The sequence below is a fragment of the Pan troglodytes genome, chromosome 8, assembly GCF_028858775.2.
Source record: "Pan troglodytes isolate AG18354 chromosome 8, NHGRI_mPanTro3-v2.0_pri, whole genome shotgun sequence".
In the NCBI taxonomy this organism is placed as follows: domain Eukaryota; kingdom Metazoa; phylum Chordata; class Mammalia; order Primates; family Hominidae; genus Pan; species Pan troglodytes.
Window position 1 is genome coordinate 27971279 of NC_072406.2, and position 20585 is coordinate 27991863.

The following is a 20585-nucleotide window of genomic DNA, read 5'->3' on the forward strand; positions in this document are numbered from 1 at the left end:
GGGGCTCGTGGAAGAAGTGGACATTGAAGTATTTATCACACAAATGAGTATAAAAGTACAATAGCGATATCTGCCACGAAGGTGAGCAGACAGAGCTAGCGGGGCTTGCAGGAGGAGTTTTGATCTTGCAGGGACAGGAAGGAGGAGTTAGCTCCTGCGGGTTGGGATTGGGGGTGGTGGTGATATAGACGTGGGGACAGAGTGGAAAACAACAAAAATATAATTATTTTAGTTCAAAGTTATTGTGTCTTGAGTTGAAAGGCAGGGCAGTTAGCAACACAGTTCAGATTTCAGTACTGCCCCTGAAATCTGAACTGTGTTCAAAGTCTAAAACCTTTTCCTTAGCAAATTCCTCATAAAACTCCATTTGGAAGAGTCCCGAGAGCTAATTTGTTAAGTATACTTGCAAAAGATAGATGAGGAGACAGATAAAATCTTATTACCTCTTTCAGATGAGAGGCACTTGAGCCCTGCTCAGCTATGAGCATAAGAGAGGGAAATTAATTCTAATTGAATACACTTGTTCTCTTATAGCTGTTGTTCCACACCAGAACCAAATGAGCGCAAGATCTGACAAAGAAAAAAAAAAGGTTCATCTTTTATTCCCCCAAACCCTTTCATTTAAATCAAGAGGATGGGATGTGGTTATTGCTGTGTTTTTCGGCAGAATCAACGGTTTCTGGGTCTGAGATGTTGCATACACCCTCTCAGTCCCTGTATCCTGAGATGGAGTCACCTAGAATCCACAGCAAGTCCTAACCAGGGATGGGTGTGGGTGATTAAGGAAGGTTGGCTTCAGAACTGGGCCAGGGGCACTGCTTTGCTTTTGCTGTTTTGATCAGCTCTCTGCCTGCAGGAGACAAGGAAAATCAATGGGAACAGGTTAGTTATACTCATAAATCCTGGGATTATTTTATTAACTCACATAATAGTTATTAATTGTCTTTCCTCCAAGGAGCAAAAGGGCATATACGGTAAAAGCCATAGTAACACTGTATTATGTTATACTAAAATATTAATCTAGGTTTGTTCAGTCTTTCCTGATTCCATAGATTGGAAGCGGATTGAAGAAGGAGGCTAGTGGACCACAGAGCTGAGCCATGCACACAGAAGAAATCTTTTTTTTTTTTTTTTTTTTTTGAAGACGGAGTTTTGCTCTCTTGTTGCCCAGGCAGGAGTGCAATGGCGCGATCTCGGCTCACTGCAACCTCCACCTCCCAGGTTCAAGCGATTCTCCTGCCTCAGCCTCCTGAGTAGCTGGGATTACAGGCTTGAGCCCCTATGCCAGGCCATTTTTGTATTTTTAGTAGAGACAGGGTTTGAACACGTTGGCCAGGCTGGTCTCAAATTCCTGACCTCAGGTGATCCACCCGCCTCTGCCTCCCAAAGTGCTGGGATTACAGGCGTGAGCCACCGCGCCTGGCCAGAAGAAATCTCTATCTTGGTGTGCAGTTTTTGGTGACGGACAAATGTCATCTCTCTTGGATCTGAATCTGGAAGGATCAAGGCAATGAAGGGATTTTTTTGTTTCAGACAGTCTCCTTCTGTTGCCAGGCTGGAGTGCAGTGGCACGATCTCAGCTCACTGAAACCTCTGCCTCCTGTGTTCAAGCGATTCTCCTGCCTCAGCCTCTCAAGTAGCTGGGACTACAGGCACGCGTCACCACGCCCAGCTAATTTTTGTATTTTTAGTAGAGACAGGGTTTTACCATGTTGGCCAGGATGGTCTCAATCTCTTGACATCATGATCCACCTGCCTTGGCCTCCCAAAGGGCTGGGATTACAGGCGTGAGCCACCATGCCCGGCCTCACTGAAGGGATTTTCTTAATGTCACGTGGCTCTCACAGGTGCGGTGTGTTCGGGTGCAAGTGAAGATTACGACTGATGCTTAAAAACAAACGTAAAATTCCAGGTGGTGTTGCTATGGGGAGCAGGATTAGGACAATCTGAGTGGTTTCAGTTGCAAGAGTGTGCGTGTACGTGCAAAAACTACAGTCAAGATTCAACTTCTGGCTTTCAGGGTCTCTTTAATAACAGTAATAGCAACCTAAGTCAGTTTAACAGTATGGAATGGTTGCCTTTTAGAAGTTAAGCTATGGGCATGGAAGTTCAATCAGTACATTGAAGTTTTTCCTTTATCTCTCCTATGGTTAATGGTGTCTGCAGAAAAGGACCAATTGATTTCTTTCTAAAACGTTGCTTCAGGGTGTGGAATCCTTTATAGGTCATGTGTCAACTTACAGAAAATTTTTATAGTTCAAATATAAATTATGTTCAATGTAGACTTTGTAATAGAATTTAAGGTTAAGTAAAGTTTCCACTTTCCTTAGGCTGTTTGCAGTGCCCAGCAGGCCCCATTATATCGAGATGGAAGTTATGTTAAAGGAGGAGGTTGGTCAGGGATGGGCAGAATAAGGAATATGGGCAGCTCAGGCTAATGATACAATGATTGAGATGTAGAAAGAGGGCCAGGCATGGGATAACGCCTGTAATCCCAGTTCTTTGGGAGGCCAAGGCAAGAGGATCGCTTGAGGTCAGACCAGCCTGGTCAACAGAGTGAGACCTAACCTGTACAAAAAAAGAAAAAACACAAAAAAACAAAAAAAATGGTTGGGCATGATGGTGTGCACCTGTAGTCTCAGCCACTTGGAAGGCTGAGGTCAGGGGATCCCTTGAGCCCAGGAGTTTGAGGCTGCAGTGAGCTATAATTGCATAACTGTACTCCAGCCTGGGTGACAGGGTGAGGCCCTGACTAAAAAAAAAATTGAGTCAGGGAAAAAATTGGAAATCTTAATCCTCGGTACCCAGGAATGTGACCTTATTTGGAAATACGGTCTTTCTAGATGTAATCAAGTAACGATGAGTCATCCTGGATTGGGGGCTGCTGGTGAGGGGGCAGATGCAATGACTGGTGTCCTTATAAAAGAAGAGAATGAGGGCTGGGCATGGTGGCTCATGCCTGTAATCTCAGCACACTTTGGGAGGGTGAGGTGGGGGGATCACTTGAAGTCAGGAGTTCGAGACCAGCCTGGCCAATAGTAACAATATAGAAGCCATTTTCGATTCTAATCCACTGAAAGAAAACTGTCCCTTAGTTAATGTCATGCTTATTGGATCCATGAAGTCTTTGACAATTTAAACTACAAGGACACTGCTCTCTGTGGTGATGGAGAGAATACCAAGGATTTAAAGGTCTTTAAGAAAGAGAATGTAGAAACCGTACCCATTGGAAACAGCAAGATGATGATAATCGTACTGACAGTAATAATAAGCTCAAATATATAGAGCTTACTATGTATCATGAATTGTTCTGAATGCTTCATAAATATTGTTCCCTCCTTTACCCTCATGGCAGCCCAGTAAAGGCGCCATTCCCCATTTTACAGCTGGGGAAACTGAGTTACAGAGCTTTTCTGCACTGAGTCATCAGGAGCAAATGCTAGATCAGGTAATTGAACCCAAGCAATCTGCTTCCAGAGCCAAACAGATGTATTTTTTATGACATAAAAACATATACATACATTTTTAGGGGAAGGGTGGGGGTAGGATGGGATGAGGATTCTGGGTAATTGCTTGGTAAATGCCAAATACCTTTCTTGTCTGTCCCTCTTTTCAAATGATAAAGTAATGTCAATTACAGCACTTTTTTTGTTTGTGTGTTTTTGAGACAAGGTCTAGCTGGAGTAGAGTGATGCAGTCGTAGCCCACTGCAGCCTCAAATTCCTGGGCTCAAGCGATCCATCCACATCAGCTTCCCAAGTAGTTGGGACTACAGGCCCACACTGCTATGCCCAGCTAATTATTTTAATTTTTGTAGAGATGGCAGGTGGCGGTGTGGGGGTGTCTCTCTATGTTGCCCAGGCTGGTCTCGAACTCTTGACCTCAAGTGAACCTCCTTCCTCAGCCCCACAAAGCTCTGGAATTATAGGTGTGAGCCACTGTGGCTGGCTACAATACTATTTATTTATATTTTGGACCAACAGATATTCTAGCATATAAGAAATGTGATGCTCTCTGTACATTGAAGAGTTGGTCTAATATTTGTCCTGGTGGATACAGAAATTGCCTGTCTGTTCCACTCTGGTTGAAGAAACCAGTCCGACTGTCTCTGAGGCTATGGAGCTGTCCATCAAGAATGAAAGCCCTCTGCCAGGCACGTTGGCTCACACCTGTAATACCAGCACTTTGGGAGGCCGAGGCAGGTGGATCACTTCAAGTCAGGAGTTCAACACCAGCATGGCCAACATGGTGAAACCCTGTCTCTACAAAAAATTGAAAAATTAGCTGGGCCTGTTGATGCGTGCCTGTAATCCCAGCTACTCAGGAGGCTGAGGCAGGAGAATCACTTGAACTTGGGAGGCAGAGGTTGCAGTGGGGAGCTGAGATCACACCACTGCATTCCAAGCTGGGCGACAGAGCGAGACTCTCTCAAAAAAAAAAAAAAAGTCCTCATGATGGCCTCAAGCACATTGGTCCCTGAAGAGAGTCAAGGAAGGCCCACTTTACTCTGCACTGCAAAGCAGGCAGGTGGACAGGAATCTGAGAAGTGGATTCAGTGAGAGGCATTGACCCAAAGGATTTTCTGCCTAATGGTCAGTTCAGCAGAAGATTAAACTGAGCACAGCATCCTGTTCCCTGAAACCATCTGGTTGGTCAGTGGGGAATGTTCTTGTCTCGTTAAATGTCCTCATGCTACTGTCAAGATATCCTGTTACAAAACGTCATAAACCAGGTTTACAAATAGGCCAGGTGATTGTGGAATTTCTCCGTGGCAAGGGCTTAGCTATGGGAGTGTGATTGGTGTGCAATAATCACAGTGTTCCAGGCCACTTGAGGGATAAAATATACCTTAGGTGATAAACTGTTGTATTTTAATGTGAATATTTCCACCAACATTAAACAGTAACCCCATGAGTTTTCTCATACCTGTTACACTCTGGAGTTGCAACAAGTTGACATAAAGCAAGTTGCAAACATAATTATCGCATTTGGCTCCTATTCACAGCAAGGGTTCTTCAAGCTGTACCTGGGACAGTCTTCCCTCACATGACGTTTATAGCATCATCTATTTCATTATTTATTTATTTTTTGAGACGGTGTTTTGCTCTTTCGCCCAGGCTGGAGTGCTATGGCGCTATCTTGGCTCACTGCAACCTCCGACCCCCCGGGGTTCAAGCGATTCTCCTGTCTCAGCCTCCCGAGTAGCTGGGATTATAGGCACCCGCCACCACACCTGGCTAATTTTTGTATTTTTAGTAGAGACGGGGTTTCACCATGTTGACAGGGCTGGTCTCAAACTCCTCCCTTCAGGTGATCCACCCGCCTCAGCCTCCCAAAGTGTTGGGATTACTGGTGTGAGCCACAGCGCCCGGCTATAGCATCATTTCAGCTTTGTTTCTGCCATGAATTGCTAGTTGGTAGTTAACAAAAAATAGACCACCTCATTTATGTCTCACAGTTAGCATTGGTTTTTGTGTTTTCTTTAGGCTCGTTTTTTAATTGTTTTTGAAATTGTGAAACAGGGTCTTGTTCTGTTGCTGAGGCCAGAGTGCAGTGACACAATCTTGGCTCGCTGCAGCCTCAACCTCCTGGGCTCAAGCAATCCTCCCACTTTAGCCTCCTGAGTAGCTGGGACTACAAACACGAGCCACCACCGCTGGCTAATTTTTAATTTTTAATTTTTTTTTTTTTTTTTGAAATGGAGTTTCGCTCTGTCACCCAGCAGGTTGGAGTGCAGTGGCGTAATCTCGGCTCACTGCAACCTCCACCTCTCGGGTTCAAGCCATTCTTCTGCCTCAGCCTCGGCATCCACCACCATGCCTGGCTAATTTTAAAAAAATGTTTTTAGTAGCGACAGGGTTTCAGCATGTTGGCCAGTCTGGTCTTGAACTCCTGACGTCAAGTGATCCACCTACCTCAGCCTCCCAAAGTGCTGGGATTACAGGCGTGAGCCACCACGCCAAGCCTAAGTTTTAAATTTTTTGTAGAGACCAGGTTTTGCCATGTTGTCTAAGCTGGTCTTGAACTCCTGGGCTCAAGTGATCATTCTGCCCTGGCCTCCCAAAATGCTGGGATTACAGGCATGGCCCTTATGTCTGGCCCTTAAAGATGCTTTTAAATAACAGCTTTATTGAAAGATAATTCATATACCATACAATTTACCCATTTAAAGTGTACCATTTGGCCAGGCATGGTGGCTCACACTTGTAATCCCAGCACTTTGGGAGGCTGAGGTTGGAGGATCGCTTGAACCCAAGAGTTTGAGATGAACGCGAGCAACATGGCAAAACCCTGTCTCGACCAAAAATACAAAAAAATTAGCTGGGCATGGTGGTGTGTGTCTGCAGTCCCAGCTACTCAGGAGGCTGAAGTGGGAGGATGGTTTGAGCCCGGGAGGTGGATGGTGCAGTGAGTTGAGATTGCACCACGGCACTCCAGCCTGGGCAACAGAGCCAGACCCTGTCTCTAAATAAATAAATCAAGTGTATAATTCAGTGGTTTTTAATATATTCACAGAGATTTGCAGCCATCATCACCATCAATTTTAGAAATTTTAATTACCCCAGAAGAAACCCTGTATCCATTAGCAGTCACCCCTTATTTCCCCCCTATTATCCCCACCCCTGGCTCCTGGCAACCATTAATCTACTTTCTGTTTCTTTGGATTTTCATATTCTGAGCATATATATATATATATATATATATATATATAATCATCTAATATTTGTCTGGCTTCTCTCACTTAGCCTAATGGTTTCAAGGTGTATCCAGGTTGTAGCATGAATCAGCCCTTCATTCCATATTGTGGCTGATTAATGTTCCATCACACGGGTGGACTGTACTTGTTTGTCCATTCGTCTGTTGTTGATAGGCATTTGTGTTGTTGCCACCTTTTGACAATTATGAATAATTTTGCTACGAGCATCTGTGTGTGTCTTTGTAGGAACAGGCTTGCATATTTTTTGATATGGGCAAATGAGAACCAGCGGCGGGGGGCCTCTGCGGTGAATTTTTTGGTGATCTTTGTGTACTCTGTATAATGATCAGCCACTCAGGCTTGGGGGGCAGCACTTAACCTTGTATTTCTTTCTTTTTTTAAGATAGGGTCTCTCTCTCTGCCACCCAGGCCAGAGTGCAGTTGACGCAGGGCAGGGGAGACCCGAAGTGGAGCATAGTGTGTCCGGAACTGGTGGGTTCTTGGTCTCACTGACTTCAAGAATGAAGCCACGGACCCTCGGGGTGAGTGTCACTGTTTTTAAAGGCGGCATGTCTGGAGTTTTTTCCTTCTAATGCTCGGATGTGTTCAGAGTTTCTTCCTTCTGGTGGGTTTGTGGTCTCGCTGGCTTCAGGAGTGAAGCTGCGGACCTTCAAGGTGAGTGTTACAGCTCTTAAGGTGGCGCGTCTGGAGTTGTTTGTTCCTCCCGGTGGGTTCATAGTCTCGCTGGCTTCAGGAGTGAAGCTGCAGACCTTCGAAGTGAGTGTTACAGCTCATAAAGGCAATGTGGACCCAAAGAGTGAGCAGCAGAAAGATTTATTACAAAGAACAAAAGAACAAAGCTTCCACACTGTGGAAAGGGACCCCAGTGGGTTGCCACTGCTGGCTGGGGCAGCCAGCTTTTATTCCCTTATCTGGCCCCACCCACATCCTGCTGATTGGTCCATTTTACAGAGAGCCAATTGGTCTGTTTTACAGAGAGCTGAGTGGTCTGTTTTGACAGGATGCTGATTGGTGCATTTACAATCCCTGAGCTAGACACAAAAGTTCTCCAAGTCCCTACTAGATTAGCTAGATACAGAGTGTCAATTGGTGCATTCACAAACACTGAGCTAGACATAGGGTGCTGACTGGTGTGTTTACAAATCTTGAGCTAGATACAGAGTGTCGATTGGTGTATTTACAATCCCTTAGATAGACATAAAGGTTCTCAAAGCCCCCACCAGACTCAGGAGCCCAGCTGGCTTCACCAAGTGGGTCCCACACGGGGGCCGCAGGTGGAGCTGCCTGCCAGTCCCGTGCCCTGCACTGGCACTCCTCAGCCCTTGGGTGGTCGATGGTACTGGGTGCCCTGGAGCAGGGGACGGTGCCCACTGGGGAGGCTCGGCACTCATCGGGGAGGCTCAGGCCGCGAAGAAGCCCACGGAGGATTGGGGGGAGCCTCAGGCATGGTGGGCTGCATGTCCCGAGCCCTGCCCTGCAGGGAAGCAGCTAAGGCCCTGCGAGAAATTGAGCAAAGCAGCTGCTGGCCCAGGTGCTAAGCCCCTCACTGTCTGGGTCCAGCGGGGCTGGCAGGCCAGTCTGAGTGTGGGGCCCAGTGAGCCCATGACCACCCGGAACTCGCGCTGGCCCGCAACCGCCACGCCCAGCCCCAGTTCCTGCCCGCGCCTCTCCCTCTACACCTCCCCGCAAGCTGAGGGAGCTGGATCCAGCCTCGGCCAGCCCAGGAAGGGGCTCCCACAGTGCAGCGGCGGGCTGAAGGGCTCCACAAGTGCCACCAAAGTGGGAGCCCAGGCAGAGGAGGCGCCGAGAGTGAGCTCGAGGGTTGCCAGCATGCTGTCACCTCTCAATAGCACGTGAGGGTTCTTGTCTTTACCCAGGAAAGAATTCAAGGGCAAGCCGGAGGTATAGAAGAAACCAGCTTTATTGAAGAGGCAGCATTACAGCCCTGTGACTGCTCCTGTAGGGCAGAGTTACCCTAGAGGCAGAGAGTAGCAGCAGAGAGTTTGCAATCACATTTATACCCACTTTTAATTGCATGCAGATTAAAGGGCAGTTTATGCAGGAATTTCTAGAAAATTGGTAGTAACTTTTGAGTCATTGGGTCATTGCCATGGAAAGGGGCAGTAACTCCAGGGTGTTACCTTGGCAATAGTATACTCACATGGCACACTGGTGGGCATGTCTGATGGAAAGCTGCTTCTGCCCCAGCCCTGTTTTAGGTAGTCCTCAATTTTGTCTGGTGTCCAAGCCCTGCCTGTGGAGTCAAGTCCTGCCTCCTATCTCACAGTGGCGTGATCATGGCTCACTGCACACTCAACACCCCCGGGCTCAAGCAGTTCTCCCACCTCAGCCTCCTAAGTTGCTGGGACCACAGGCAAGTGCCACTACACCCAGCCACATTTTTTGCATTTTTTGTAGAGATGGTGTTTCACTGTGTTGCCTAGGCTGGTCTCAAACTCCTGGGCTCAAGCAATCTACCTACTTTAGCCTTCTAAAGTGCTGGGATTACAGGTGTGAGCCACTGCACCCAGCCCAACCTTACATTTTTCTTTTTTTTTTTTTTTTTTTTTTTTTTTTTGAGACGGAGTCTCGCTGTTGCCCAGGCTGGAGTGCAGAGGTGCGATCTCGGCTCACTGCAGGCTCCGCCCCCGGGGTTCACGCCATTCTCCTGCCTCAGCCTCCCGAGTAGCTGGGACTACAGGTGCCCGCCACCTCGCTCAGCTAATTTTTTGTATTTTTAGTAGAGACGGGGTTTCACCGTGTTAGCCAGGATTGTCTCGATCTCCTGACCTCTTGGTCCGCCCGCCTCAGCCTCCCAAAGTGCTGGGATTACAGGCGTGAGCCACGGCGCCTGGCCCCAACCTTACATTTTTCATCTCAAGTCACTTCTCTCTAGGTTTTGATTTCTTCTTTAAAGTGGTGGAACTAAGAGCATCTATTTTATAGGGTTGTTGGGAAGACAAAAATGAAAGAACCGCTATTCAATGTTTAGTGAAGCGTTATGCACAATTTTGAATAATGAAGTTGGTGTTTATTTTTCATTATTTGTTTATTTTTTAGAGACGGGGTCTTGCTCTGTTGCTCAAGCTGGAGTGTAGTAGTGCAACCACAGCTTAGTGCAGCCTTGACCCCCTGGGCTCAAGAAATCCTGCCACCTCAGCCTCCTGAGTAGCTGGGACTACAGGCATGCATCGCCGTGTCTGGCTATTTATTTATTTGTTTGTTTTTTGTAGAGATGGGGTCTCCCTATGTTGCCCGGGCTGGTCTTGAACTCCTCGCCTTAAGGAATCCTCCTGTCTTGGCCTCCCAAAACACTGAGATTACAAGTGTGAACCACCATGGCCAGCCTTATTTTTATCTTTAATCAGCCTTATCAAGTTGAATTGGTCATTAATCTTGTATAACGGTAATTTGGGGCAGCATTGGTTGGGCGGAGGGTGGGAAACATTTAGGACCCTGTGGGCTACAACTCGCAGTGTGTGCACTTATTTTATTTTGTTTTGTTTTGTTTATTGTATTATATTATATTATATTATATTATATTATTTTTTTTGAGACAGGGTCTCACTCTGTTGCCCAGACTGGAGTGCAGTAGCATGATCTTGGCTCACTGCAACCCCTGCCTCCCAGCTTCAAGCGATTCTCCTGCCTCAGCCTCCAGAGTAGCTGGAACTACAGATGTGCACCACCACGCCCAGCTAATCTTTGTATTTTTAGTAGAGATGGAGTTTCACCATGTTGGCCAGGCTGGTCTCAAACTCCTGACCTCAGGTGATACACCTGCCTCAGCCTCCCAAAGTGCTGGGATTATAGGCGTGAGCCACCGTGCCCGGCTGTGCACTTATGTTTTGATTTTTGCAGAACCACCCTTCCCTAATGGTTGTCTCCTAGATCCAAGGTGACTTTATTCATTTTAGAATGAACTTACCCCATTGATACTGTAACCAGAGTTGGCATACATCGCGATTGGCAGAACCCGGTCATGTTTAGCGAGATGGAAGTGTTCTGGAAACTCCTCCTTCGTGCAGATGTGGAGGTGAGGGTACGCATTCTTCAGTGCCTCATAAAGGGCTTCCTCTTGCCCCAATTTGGGCAGGGGCATCCCAAAGCCACCGTAGCCCACAATATCAAACTTGACCAAGTCCCAGAACTTGATGTAGTTGGACAAGGGATCTTGTTGACATTGGGTCACTTCTTCACGGTGGTCATCGCATGGTCTCATGTGATGATGACGCCGAGGTGCTCTGCAGGCTGTGCTTCTCCTTGGCTCCCACCAGATACCCGATGGTCCTGTCGATTTGCTGAATCATCAACTTCCTATTCTCTCCCTCTGGCCCGAAACGGTGTCCCACGTTATCTGGCTCTCTGTAGCACAGAGTCACAAAGTCAAAGTCTTCCTTGGTGAACCAGTTCATGACGGTATCGATGTTCTCCCTCCGCTCTGTCTCGTTGCTGTTTGGGTGAGTGTAGGACTCCACCAGGGACCGCTTGACAGCCTCACCCTCGTATTTAGCACCTCCCTTGGAATAGTGGAATGATGCCGCTTTGTTCCCCTGCAACTACAAGAAGAAAATTCCATCGGGGCCATTTCTCATACGTTTCTCACAATCAGCAAAGCTCGAGTTGTCTACATCTGTGCCCCAGTCCAAAGGCATAGGAAATATGTGGTCCTTGGAGTCAGACAGGGTGGAGTTAGATTCTGGGCTTCCCCAGGATCTCATAGCATCTACAACACTGTTAGTTACAAGATGTGCTATTATTTTATGGGCTACTAAGCAGAAAAATGCTGCCAAAGAGACCGTGACATTCCAGTGATTGTAAGGTGTATTCCAACTTCAGAGATGGCAAAATGAAAAATAATTCCTTAGAATAGAGGGAGACGGTAATTTCTGAGTTGGTGGTGGTGAATTTGTGCATGTGTATTTCTTATATATATACACATATATATACACACACATATATACTCATACATGTATATATATGTGTGTATATGCATACATATATACATATACATATACATGTATGTGTGTATATACACATACATATATACATATACATGTATATGTGTATATGTGTGTGTATGTGCGTATATACCCGTACATATATACATATACATATTTATATAGGTGTATATATACACACATATATATACATGTATACATATACATGTGTATATGTTTACAAACACACATACATATATACGTATACATGTATATATGTACATATATACATATATACGTATACATGTATATATGTGCATATATACGTATACATGTATATATGTGCATATATACACATACATGTATATGTATACATGTATATACATGTATACATATACATGTATATATGTGTATACGTAAACATACATAAATATACACATGTATATATGTGTATATATACACTTACATACATGTATATATGTGTATATATACACATACATATATACATGTATATATGTGTATATATACACATACATATATACATGCATATATGTATATATACACATTCATATATACATGCATATATGTGTATATATACACATACATATATACATGCATATATGTGTATATATACACATACATATATACATGCATATATGTGTATATATACACATACATATATACATATACATGTATATATGTGTATATACACACATACATGTATATATGTGTATATATGCACATACATGTATATATGTGTATATATGTGTATATATACACATATATACATATACATGTATATATGTTATATATACACATACATACATATACATGTATATATGTGTATATATATACATACATATATACGTATACATGTATATATGTGTATATACACACACATATATACGTGTACATGTATATATGTGTATGTATATACACATACATATATACGTATACATGTGTATATGTGTATATATATACACATACATATATACGTATACATGTATATATGTGTATATATATACACATACATATATACGTATACATGTATATATGTGTATATATATACACATACATATATACATATACATGTATATATGTGTATATATATACAATACATATATGCGTATACATGTATATATGTGTATATATACACATACATATATACGTATACATGTATATGTGTATATATACACATACATGTATACGTATATATGTGTATATATACACATACATATATACGTATACATGTGTATATGTGTATATATACACATACATATATACGTATACATGTGTATATGTGTATATATACACATACATACATATGTATACATGTGTATATGTGTATATATACACATACATATATACATATATATATATATATATATATATGCATATGTAGTGGTGCGGTAGTACAATCATAGCTCATTGCACCCTTGAACTCCTGGGCTGAAGTGATCCTGCCACCTCAGCCTCTTGAGTAGCTGGGGCCACAGGCATGTGCCACCATACCTATTTTTTTTTTTTTTTTTTTTTTTTTGATACACGGTCTCACTCTGTCACCTAGATTGGAGTGCAGTGGCACAATCTCAGCTCACTGCAAACTCTGACTCCTGGGTTCAATCAATTTTCGTTCCTCAGCCTCCCAAGTAGCTGGGATTATAGACATGTGCCACTATGCCCAGCTAAGTTTTGTATTTTTAGTTGAGATAGAGTTTTGTCGTGTTTGCCAGGCTGGTTTCGAATCCCTGGGCTGAAGTGATCCACTTGCCTTGGCCTCCCAACGGGCTAGGATTACTTGTGTGAGCCACTGCATCAAGCCCTAATTTTTTTTTTTTTTTAATGTTTGTAGAGATGAGGTCTCACTAATTTGCCCAGGCTGGTCCTGAACTCCTGGGTTCAAGTAATTCTCTTGCCTCAGCCTCTCAAAGTGCTGAGATTACCGGCATGAGACACCGTGCCCAGCTGGTGGTGAGTTTTAAAATCTCTCAATGTCTCAGTGTCTCAGTGTTCCTACCTGTGGAATGCCAAAATGTAGATGGCATCTTTGTGAGGATTAAGCAGGCTAGCTTTTTATTTTTTTATTTTTATTTTTTTTTTTTTTGGAGACAGAATTTCTCTCTTGTCACCCAGTCTGGAGTGCAATGGCGTGATCTTGGCTCACTGCAACCTCCGCCTCCTGGATTCAAGTGGCTCTCCTGCCTCAGCCTCCCACGTAGCTGGGATTACAAAGCCAGCTAGCTTTAAGATACAGTGTTGGGCACACATTTTGGCACGGAACAGGCACTCTTTTCTTTGCCCCTAAGTTGGACTAAGCCACCACAAGCCTTCCCTGGTGTGTGCAGTAGGTGATGAATGCTTGCCTGCTCAGCACCCACTTCCTGGTGGGCTGGGTCACATTACTCTGACTCCTCCTTGAGCTTCAGTCCGCGCCTGGTTCAAGATATATTGACTCAACCTGAGGATCCAGAGGTGGGATGTAGCTGTGGCCTGGCCAGAGGACCGAGGATGCTGCATGCCATGGCTACAGCAACTGGTTCAGCTTTGGGCTCCTGTCCTAGTCAGAGCCAATGAGATGTAATCTTGGGATATATGCTGCGCTGTTGGGAAGGGGATAGGCTGCCCTGCTCATCCCCATTCCTGATGCTGAGGGATCTGAGAAAATCACTTGTAAAATTTGGGGGTGTTTGGACGAAGGGGAAGCTGATGTCCCTTTCTCTCTACAGACATCTGATCAGCTACAGAGCTTGACTAACCTACCCAGAGGCAGAATGATATGGGGTCAAAAGTGTGCTCTGGGATGACATTTTGCCACTGTACTCCAGCCTGCGCGACAGAGTGAGACCCCATCTCAAAAAAATAAAAATAAAAATGTGTGCTCTGGGCTGGGCCCGGGGGCTCGCAACTGTAATCCCAGCACTTTGGGAGGCTGAGGCAGGAGGATCACCTGAAGTCAGGAGTTTGGGATCAGACCCTATCTCTAGAAAAATGTTTTTTAAAAATTAGCTGGGTTGGTGGTGAATGCCTCTAGTCTCAGATACTCGGGAGGCTGAGGCGGGAAGATTGCTGGAGCTCTGGAGTTCAAGGCTGCAGTGAGCTATGATCAGGCCACTGCACTCCAGTTTGAGGGACAGAGAGAGACCCCATCTCTCTGAACAACAAAATTGTGTGTTCTGGTGCCGCACTGCCTGGTTAGATCCTTTGTCCACCACTTAGATGCATGTTAGATAAATGCTCTCCTCAGTTTCCTCGTCTGTAACTTGGGGATGGTAATGCTACCCCAAGAAGTGGTTATGGGGACTAAAGGCATGTGGGCATATTGGTAAGTATTCAACCAGCTTGATTTTTCCTGGAGAGGGAGAAAGAGCATGCAGTGAGGTGGCATGGTCAGGTGCATTGGGACAAGGATTATTTCCTCTGGCTTCTGCCTCCTGGGGGGTACTAAGGAGGGATCTGAAATGTGTCTGCAGACCCCAGAGTTGGGGACTGCAGAGGGAAATTGAGATCAGGGACCCCAGTCTGGCAGAAATGGGTGCAGCATGGGGCATTGTGTTCCTTCCATCAGACGCATGGGGTGTGTTGCAGACAGTCATGAAATGTGGCTGAATCTTGCAAGGGACACGCGGTCCTAGGGTTGCTGCTTGAGACAAAAACCCCTGTCAGTGGAACCTGGTGACGTTCTCCCTTCTGTGTCAGGCTGCAGACAGCAAGAAATGGCAGCAGATTCCTCCCAACAGGAAAAGGGCCATTGCCATCCCACAGGTTGCCATAGGAGGAGTTGACATCTCTTCCTCTCCTCCTCCAGCAGTGTCAGCTGGGGAAGAGGTGGGTGGGTGTGCACAAAAGAGTAGACCACAGACCATGCTCCTTCTCCTCCGGTCTGCTGGGGCCCCAAGAGAGTCTGCAGCCTTGGCCAGGGACTGGCTGACACAGGAGAACAAAAGACCTTAGGCTGGGATAACATGGTGGTGCAGTTCATCCTCTGGAGTTCCCTGTGAGATCAGACTGGAGCCGGTCTCCAGCTGAGACCACATCTCACTTAGCTCCTTCCCTGCCATATCCTGTTTTCCTTACTCCTATCTCCTGAGAGTCCTGAATGAATTACATGCACTCAATCCCTGCCTCAGGCTCTGCTTTTAGGGAACTTGACCTAAGACAGAAATCTTAGTACTAAACACTTTGCAAGGCCTCAGAAGCTCTGCTATCCACAAGCAGGTGAGATATTACCTTCCCTACCACCTGGCAGTCATAGTCTATGATGCGATTCAGCTTTATGGAAGTGCTTCTCTAAAGAACTTCCCCCAATTTAAGACGATCTTAATTTGCTTACTTGTTTATTGTCCATTTAGCTGCTCTAAAATGTGAGCTCCAAATCAAGGGCCATGTCTGGTTGGTTACCCATTTCCTGGGACCTAGAACGGGCCTAGCTCAGAGCAGGTGCTCACTATTGATGGAATGCATGTTGAAAGAATGCACGAATCTCATCTCCTTTTCTGGGTGAAAAACTCATCCTATTCTCACCCTGATTAACTTCCTTTCTTTTGGTTTTTTTTTTTTTTTTCAAAATGGATCCTTGATCTGTCACCCAGCCTGGAGTGCAATGGTGTGATGGCTTGCTGCAACCTCTGCCTTCTGGATTAAAACAATTCTCCTGCCTCAGCCTCCTGGGTAGCTGGGATTACAGGTGCATGCCACAACACCCGGCTAATGTTTTGTATTTTTAATAGAGACAGGGTTTCACCATGTTTGCCAGGCTGGTCTCGAACCCCTGACCTCGTGATCCACACACTTGGGCCTCCGAAAGTCCTGGGATTACAGGCATGAGCCACCGTACCCAGCCTCTCTTGATTAACTTAATGGAACTATTTACAGAGATTCTTTCTCTTCTGGGTTCTAGCGTCTTATGTGTAACCTCTGCAGGTAATACATTTTCCTTCCTGATGATAATATTTCTATAGTTGCTTTAACTTTCAAATCCCCTAATACTTAGTTATTCCATTTCTGATTGGCATTAGACATAATTCTCAATTTTTAGTGACATCACTTCGTTTAACTTACATATAAATCGACTTTGTCTTGAAATGTGACATTCACCATTCACTAGAAGGATGAAACTTCTAACATTCTGTAGAACATAGTTTGACTGGCTAATTTATTATTTAGAAGAAGCTAATATTGCCATTATGAGGGACTTAGGTGGCTCTGAAGAACCAGTTGCATTTCTAATGTTTGCAATGTTAAATCACAGATATTGCCAACGTGAAATAGTTTCCATATGCTGTGTTCTCATTACACACCATTTCCAAAGATATCCCAAGCTGTAGTCTTAGGAAACTGTGATTTTTCTTATTTTGTCTCATAGGAATTTGGGGAGTTATGGGGGATCTCCATAAAATGAGCTCCAGAAAGACACATGTGTGCGCACACACACACTCACACATGTACCACACCACACTTGACTCTGTTTATTTGGGACCCATGATTATCAGAAGTGCTATTTTCAACAAATACTTCTGAGAAATAATCTGAACACTTAACTGGATGCAAAAGAGTGGCTATTTACTATTCTACCCTTTAGTTAGCATAATCAGTGTTTCCAGCAGCAAAAGCAATTGGAAAATCGATAGTTTTATTAGGTTCATTATTCTCCCTTAGCGTAGTGTGGCATCAGCATGGCTATTATTCTTAAATTGCCGCTTTAAAACAAGAGCTGGTGCTTCTTCCAGGCAATTCCTAACTGTTGGGTTTTGTAGAGGGTCCTAAACTCTTTAGAACCTATAATTCAAGGAAAGGCTCCACTTTGGTTTTGCATTTTGTCTGGTCTCTTTCGGTGACAGAATTTATATCACAAGGTGTACATGTTTTGGGGAGGCTATGGACAGCCCATCGCGCTTGTGCTTTGGTAGGAAGTACGTGCCGTTAAGGGGAAGGAGTTAGTTACTGATTCTAGGGAACAATTGGGTAGAAAGAGATGGACTCCCTGTATTTGAAATTCAGAACTCAAGCTTGGCTCTAAGTGTTTCCTTGCTTTGCTGTGCTCCAGGGGAGTCACTGAGCAGAAGGAAGCGAGTTGCCTGAGATTCCTCAAAGCCTGCAGCCCTTTTGGAGGTTACGTTGTTATTCTCAGAGCCTATATGATACATAATAAAGACCTAGTTTGGACCAATATTAGGATGAGTTATCTTGCTCTGAACATTTTTTAGGTAGAAGTTGCTGGTCCCATCTTGCCCACAATCCTCCAAAATTTGGAAGTTACTTTCCAGGAGACTTAGCTTGCACTGAGAGCTGCCCTCCCAACCCCTCTCCAAATTTCCTCTTGGGAATAGCCTAACAAGGTGCTGTCACAGACCCTTGCCAGCCACGATGACCCCACCCAGATCATCCCTCTGCTGTTTCACTCTTTGATACTCTCTGGAGCTCTCTGGGGAGGGGTGAGACCTGCTGTCTGGTTTGTACGGTTTGCCCAGGTCTTACAGTCATGGCTGGCTGCCTCTCTCTGAGAACTGGGACTCCTGAACTTGGTGAAATATCTCAGCCATCGATCATATTAAATTATCGGGGACACTCATTTAAAATGCAAGTCTGCTCCAGATGGACTCTCTCTTTCTGCCCTGACTGTGAGAGAGACCGTGAGAGAGAGAGACCGTGAGAGAGAGAAACCATGAGAGAGACCATCAGAGAGAGAGAGACCTTGTCCTGACCTGCTGGACAGTGGAGATGCTCATGGGCTGTGAGCAAAAGATGCAAAGGCTGCCGGGAATCCCATCTTTCCAGCATCATCTGCCAAGGCACATCAGTTCCTGGGTGTCTTGATGGGTTCTGGCAGCATTACTGTCATTGAAGGAAAACATTTTAGCCATATTAAAGGTGATCGCAGCAATCCCCACACAGCCTGCCTGGAAGGGATGCGGGACAAGGGTAGGTTTTCCCTGTGATGGACAGGAGGCAGGCGACCCTCCCACAGCCCTGCCTGGCAATGCAGATGTGTCCCCAAAAGGCACTGGGGGCAGCTGGAATGCTGTGCTGAGGCGGGCTCACCCGGGCGGCGGTTCGCTCTGGTTGCAGCTGTTTCCCACCAGCTCCTTGGAGAGCTGGCAGATGACCCAGCCCCACAGCAGGAGCTGTGAATGGCAGAACGAGATACAACAATTTGATATCCACTTGCCAGACGAGCCGGGTGTCGTCAGTCGCCTGGCTCTGCGCCAACCTCTTTTTGCACAAACACTTATGAATTGAGCCAGGAGGAAAAGCACTCTGATTATGAATTGAGCAGAAGGAAACAAAGTTCTGCAGATAAACACCAATGAGACAAAAAACCACGAATAAGATAAATGACAGAAAAGGAGAACCTTCCCAGAAGCCTCCTGCCAGTGAACGGCCACCATAGCAAGAGCAGGGAGGCCGTGGGTTTTGAACCGTGAGATAAGGAAGATGATGAAAACCTCCCTAGCAGCCAGGCAAGCACAAGATTCCTGTGAAATCCAGGTCTCAGTGTTTTGACCACAGAAGTAATATTATGTCATAGGTGTGAGCTGTGAGTTGCTGAAACCAAAGTGAGTTCAAATCCGAGCTCTGCCTCCTGCTACCTGTGTGACTTTGAGAAGTTCCAGCACTGCTTTGTACCTCGGTTTTGTCATCTGTTAAATGGGCATAATCACAGCTCCTGCCTCAGAGTTGTTGTAACTTAATTCATGTAAAGCACTGAAATCAGCCTGGTATACAGTAAGTGTTATGAACGTTATTTTCTTGGAAGGACAGAACTTATTTTCATGGTCTAATCCTGAAAGTCTAAAAAATGTGAGAGAAGAGGAAAGAATCTAGAGTCTCACCATGAGGGGGAAAAGTCAACTTGAAGCAGGACAGGGTCATTGACAATTTCCTGTGATTCTACAGCTGCCTTGTACACTATGGTAGCTCCTAGCCACTTGTTGTTTAGATTTTGTGATTTAGAAATGAATTAAGGCCGGGCATGGTGGCACACCTGTAATCCCAGCATTTTGGGAAGCCAAGTTGGGCAGATCACCTGAGGTCAGGCGTTCAAGATCAGCCTGGCCAACATGGTGAAGTCTCGTCTCTACAAAAATACAAAAATTAGCCGGGCATGATGGTGGGTTCTTGCAATCCTGGCTACCCAGGAGGCTGAAGCAGGAGAGTTGCTTGAACCTGGGAGATGGAGGTTGCAGTGAGATGAGATTGCACCACGGCATTCCAGCCTGGAGGATAGAGTGAGACTCTGTCTCAAAAAAAAATCAGTTAAGAGAAAATTGAAAATTCAGTTCTTCATTCTCACCAGCTACATTTCAAGGGCTCAACGTCCCATGTGGGTGGCTAGCAGCTCCCATGTTGGATAGTGCAGAGTAGAGCAAGTCTGCCATTGCAGAATGTTTGATTGGACCGTGACTGAATAGTCTATTGCAGTGGTCCCCAATTTTTTTTTAGCACCAAGGACCAGTTTCCATGTATTTGTTGGGGGGAGTTTCAGGATGATTCAAGTGCATTACATTTATTGTGTACTTTATTTCTATTGTTATTAACATTATAATATATAATGAAATCATTATAAAACTCACCATAATGTAGAATCAGTGGGAGCCCTGAGCTTGTTTTCCTGCAACTAGATAACCCCTTCTCTGGGTGGTGGGAGACAGTGACAGATCATCAGGCATTAGATTCTCATAAGGAGCACACAACCTAGATCCCTTCCACATGCAGTTCACAATAGGGTTGGTGCTCCCGTCAGAATCTAATGCCGCTGCTGATCTAACAGGAGACAGAGCTCAGGCGGTAACGCTAGCCATGGGGAGCAGCTGTAAATACAGATGAAGCTTCACTCACTAGCCCACTGCTCACCTCCTTCTGTGCAGCCCAGTTCCTAACAGGCCACAGACTGCTACTGGTCTGTGGTCTGGGGGATGGGGACCTCTGGT

At 45.2% G+C, this 20585-nt stretch overlaps 1 protein-coding gene and 1 long non-coding RNA gene across 2 annotated transcripts in view; one reads left to right on the plus strand and one right to left on the minus strand.

Annotated features, from left to right (window-relative positions):
• Positions 1 to 586: 586 nt before the first annotated feature.
• On the minus strand, positions 587 to 19699 carry LOC107976922 (ectonucleotide pyrophosphatase/phosphodiesterase family member 7). The gene is made up of 3 exons (XM_016962699.3): positions 18360 to 19699; positions 10647 to 11277; positions 587 to 850 (listed from the first exon to the last, which is right to left on the minus strand). Exons 1-2 carry the CDS (start codon positions 18381 to 18383, stop codon positions 10924 to 10926), a joined length of 378 nt encoding a protein of 125 aa, XP_016818188.1. The 5' UTR covers positions 18384 to 19699; the 3' UTR covers positions 587 to 850; positions 10647 to 10923.
• Positions 794 to 20585, plus strand: part of LOC134807033 (uncharacterized) — a 49556-nt gene continuing 29764 nt past the window's right edge. Inside the window, exons 1-2 of the long non-coding RNA XR_010146578.1 lie at positions 794 to 882; positions 7101 to 7239. This is a non-coding gene — a long non-coding RNA (uncharacterized LOC134807033). The remainder of the gene's footprint in view (positions 883 to 7100; positions 7240 to 20585) is intronic.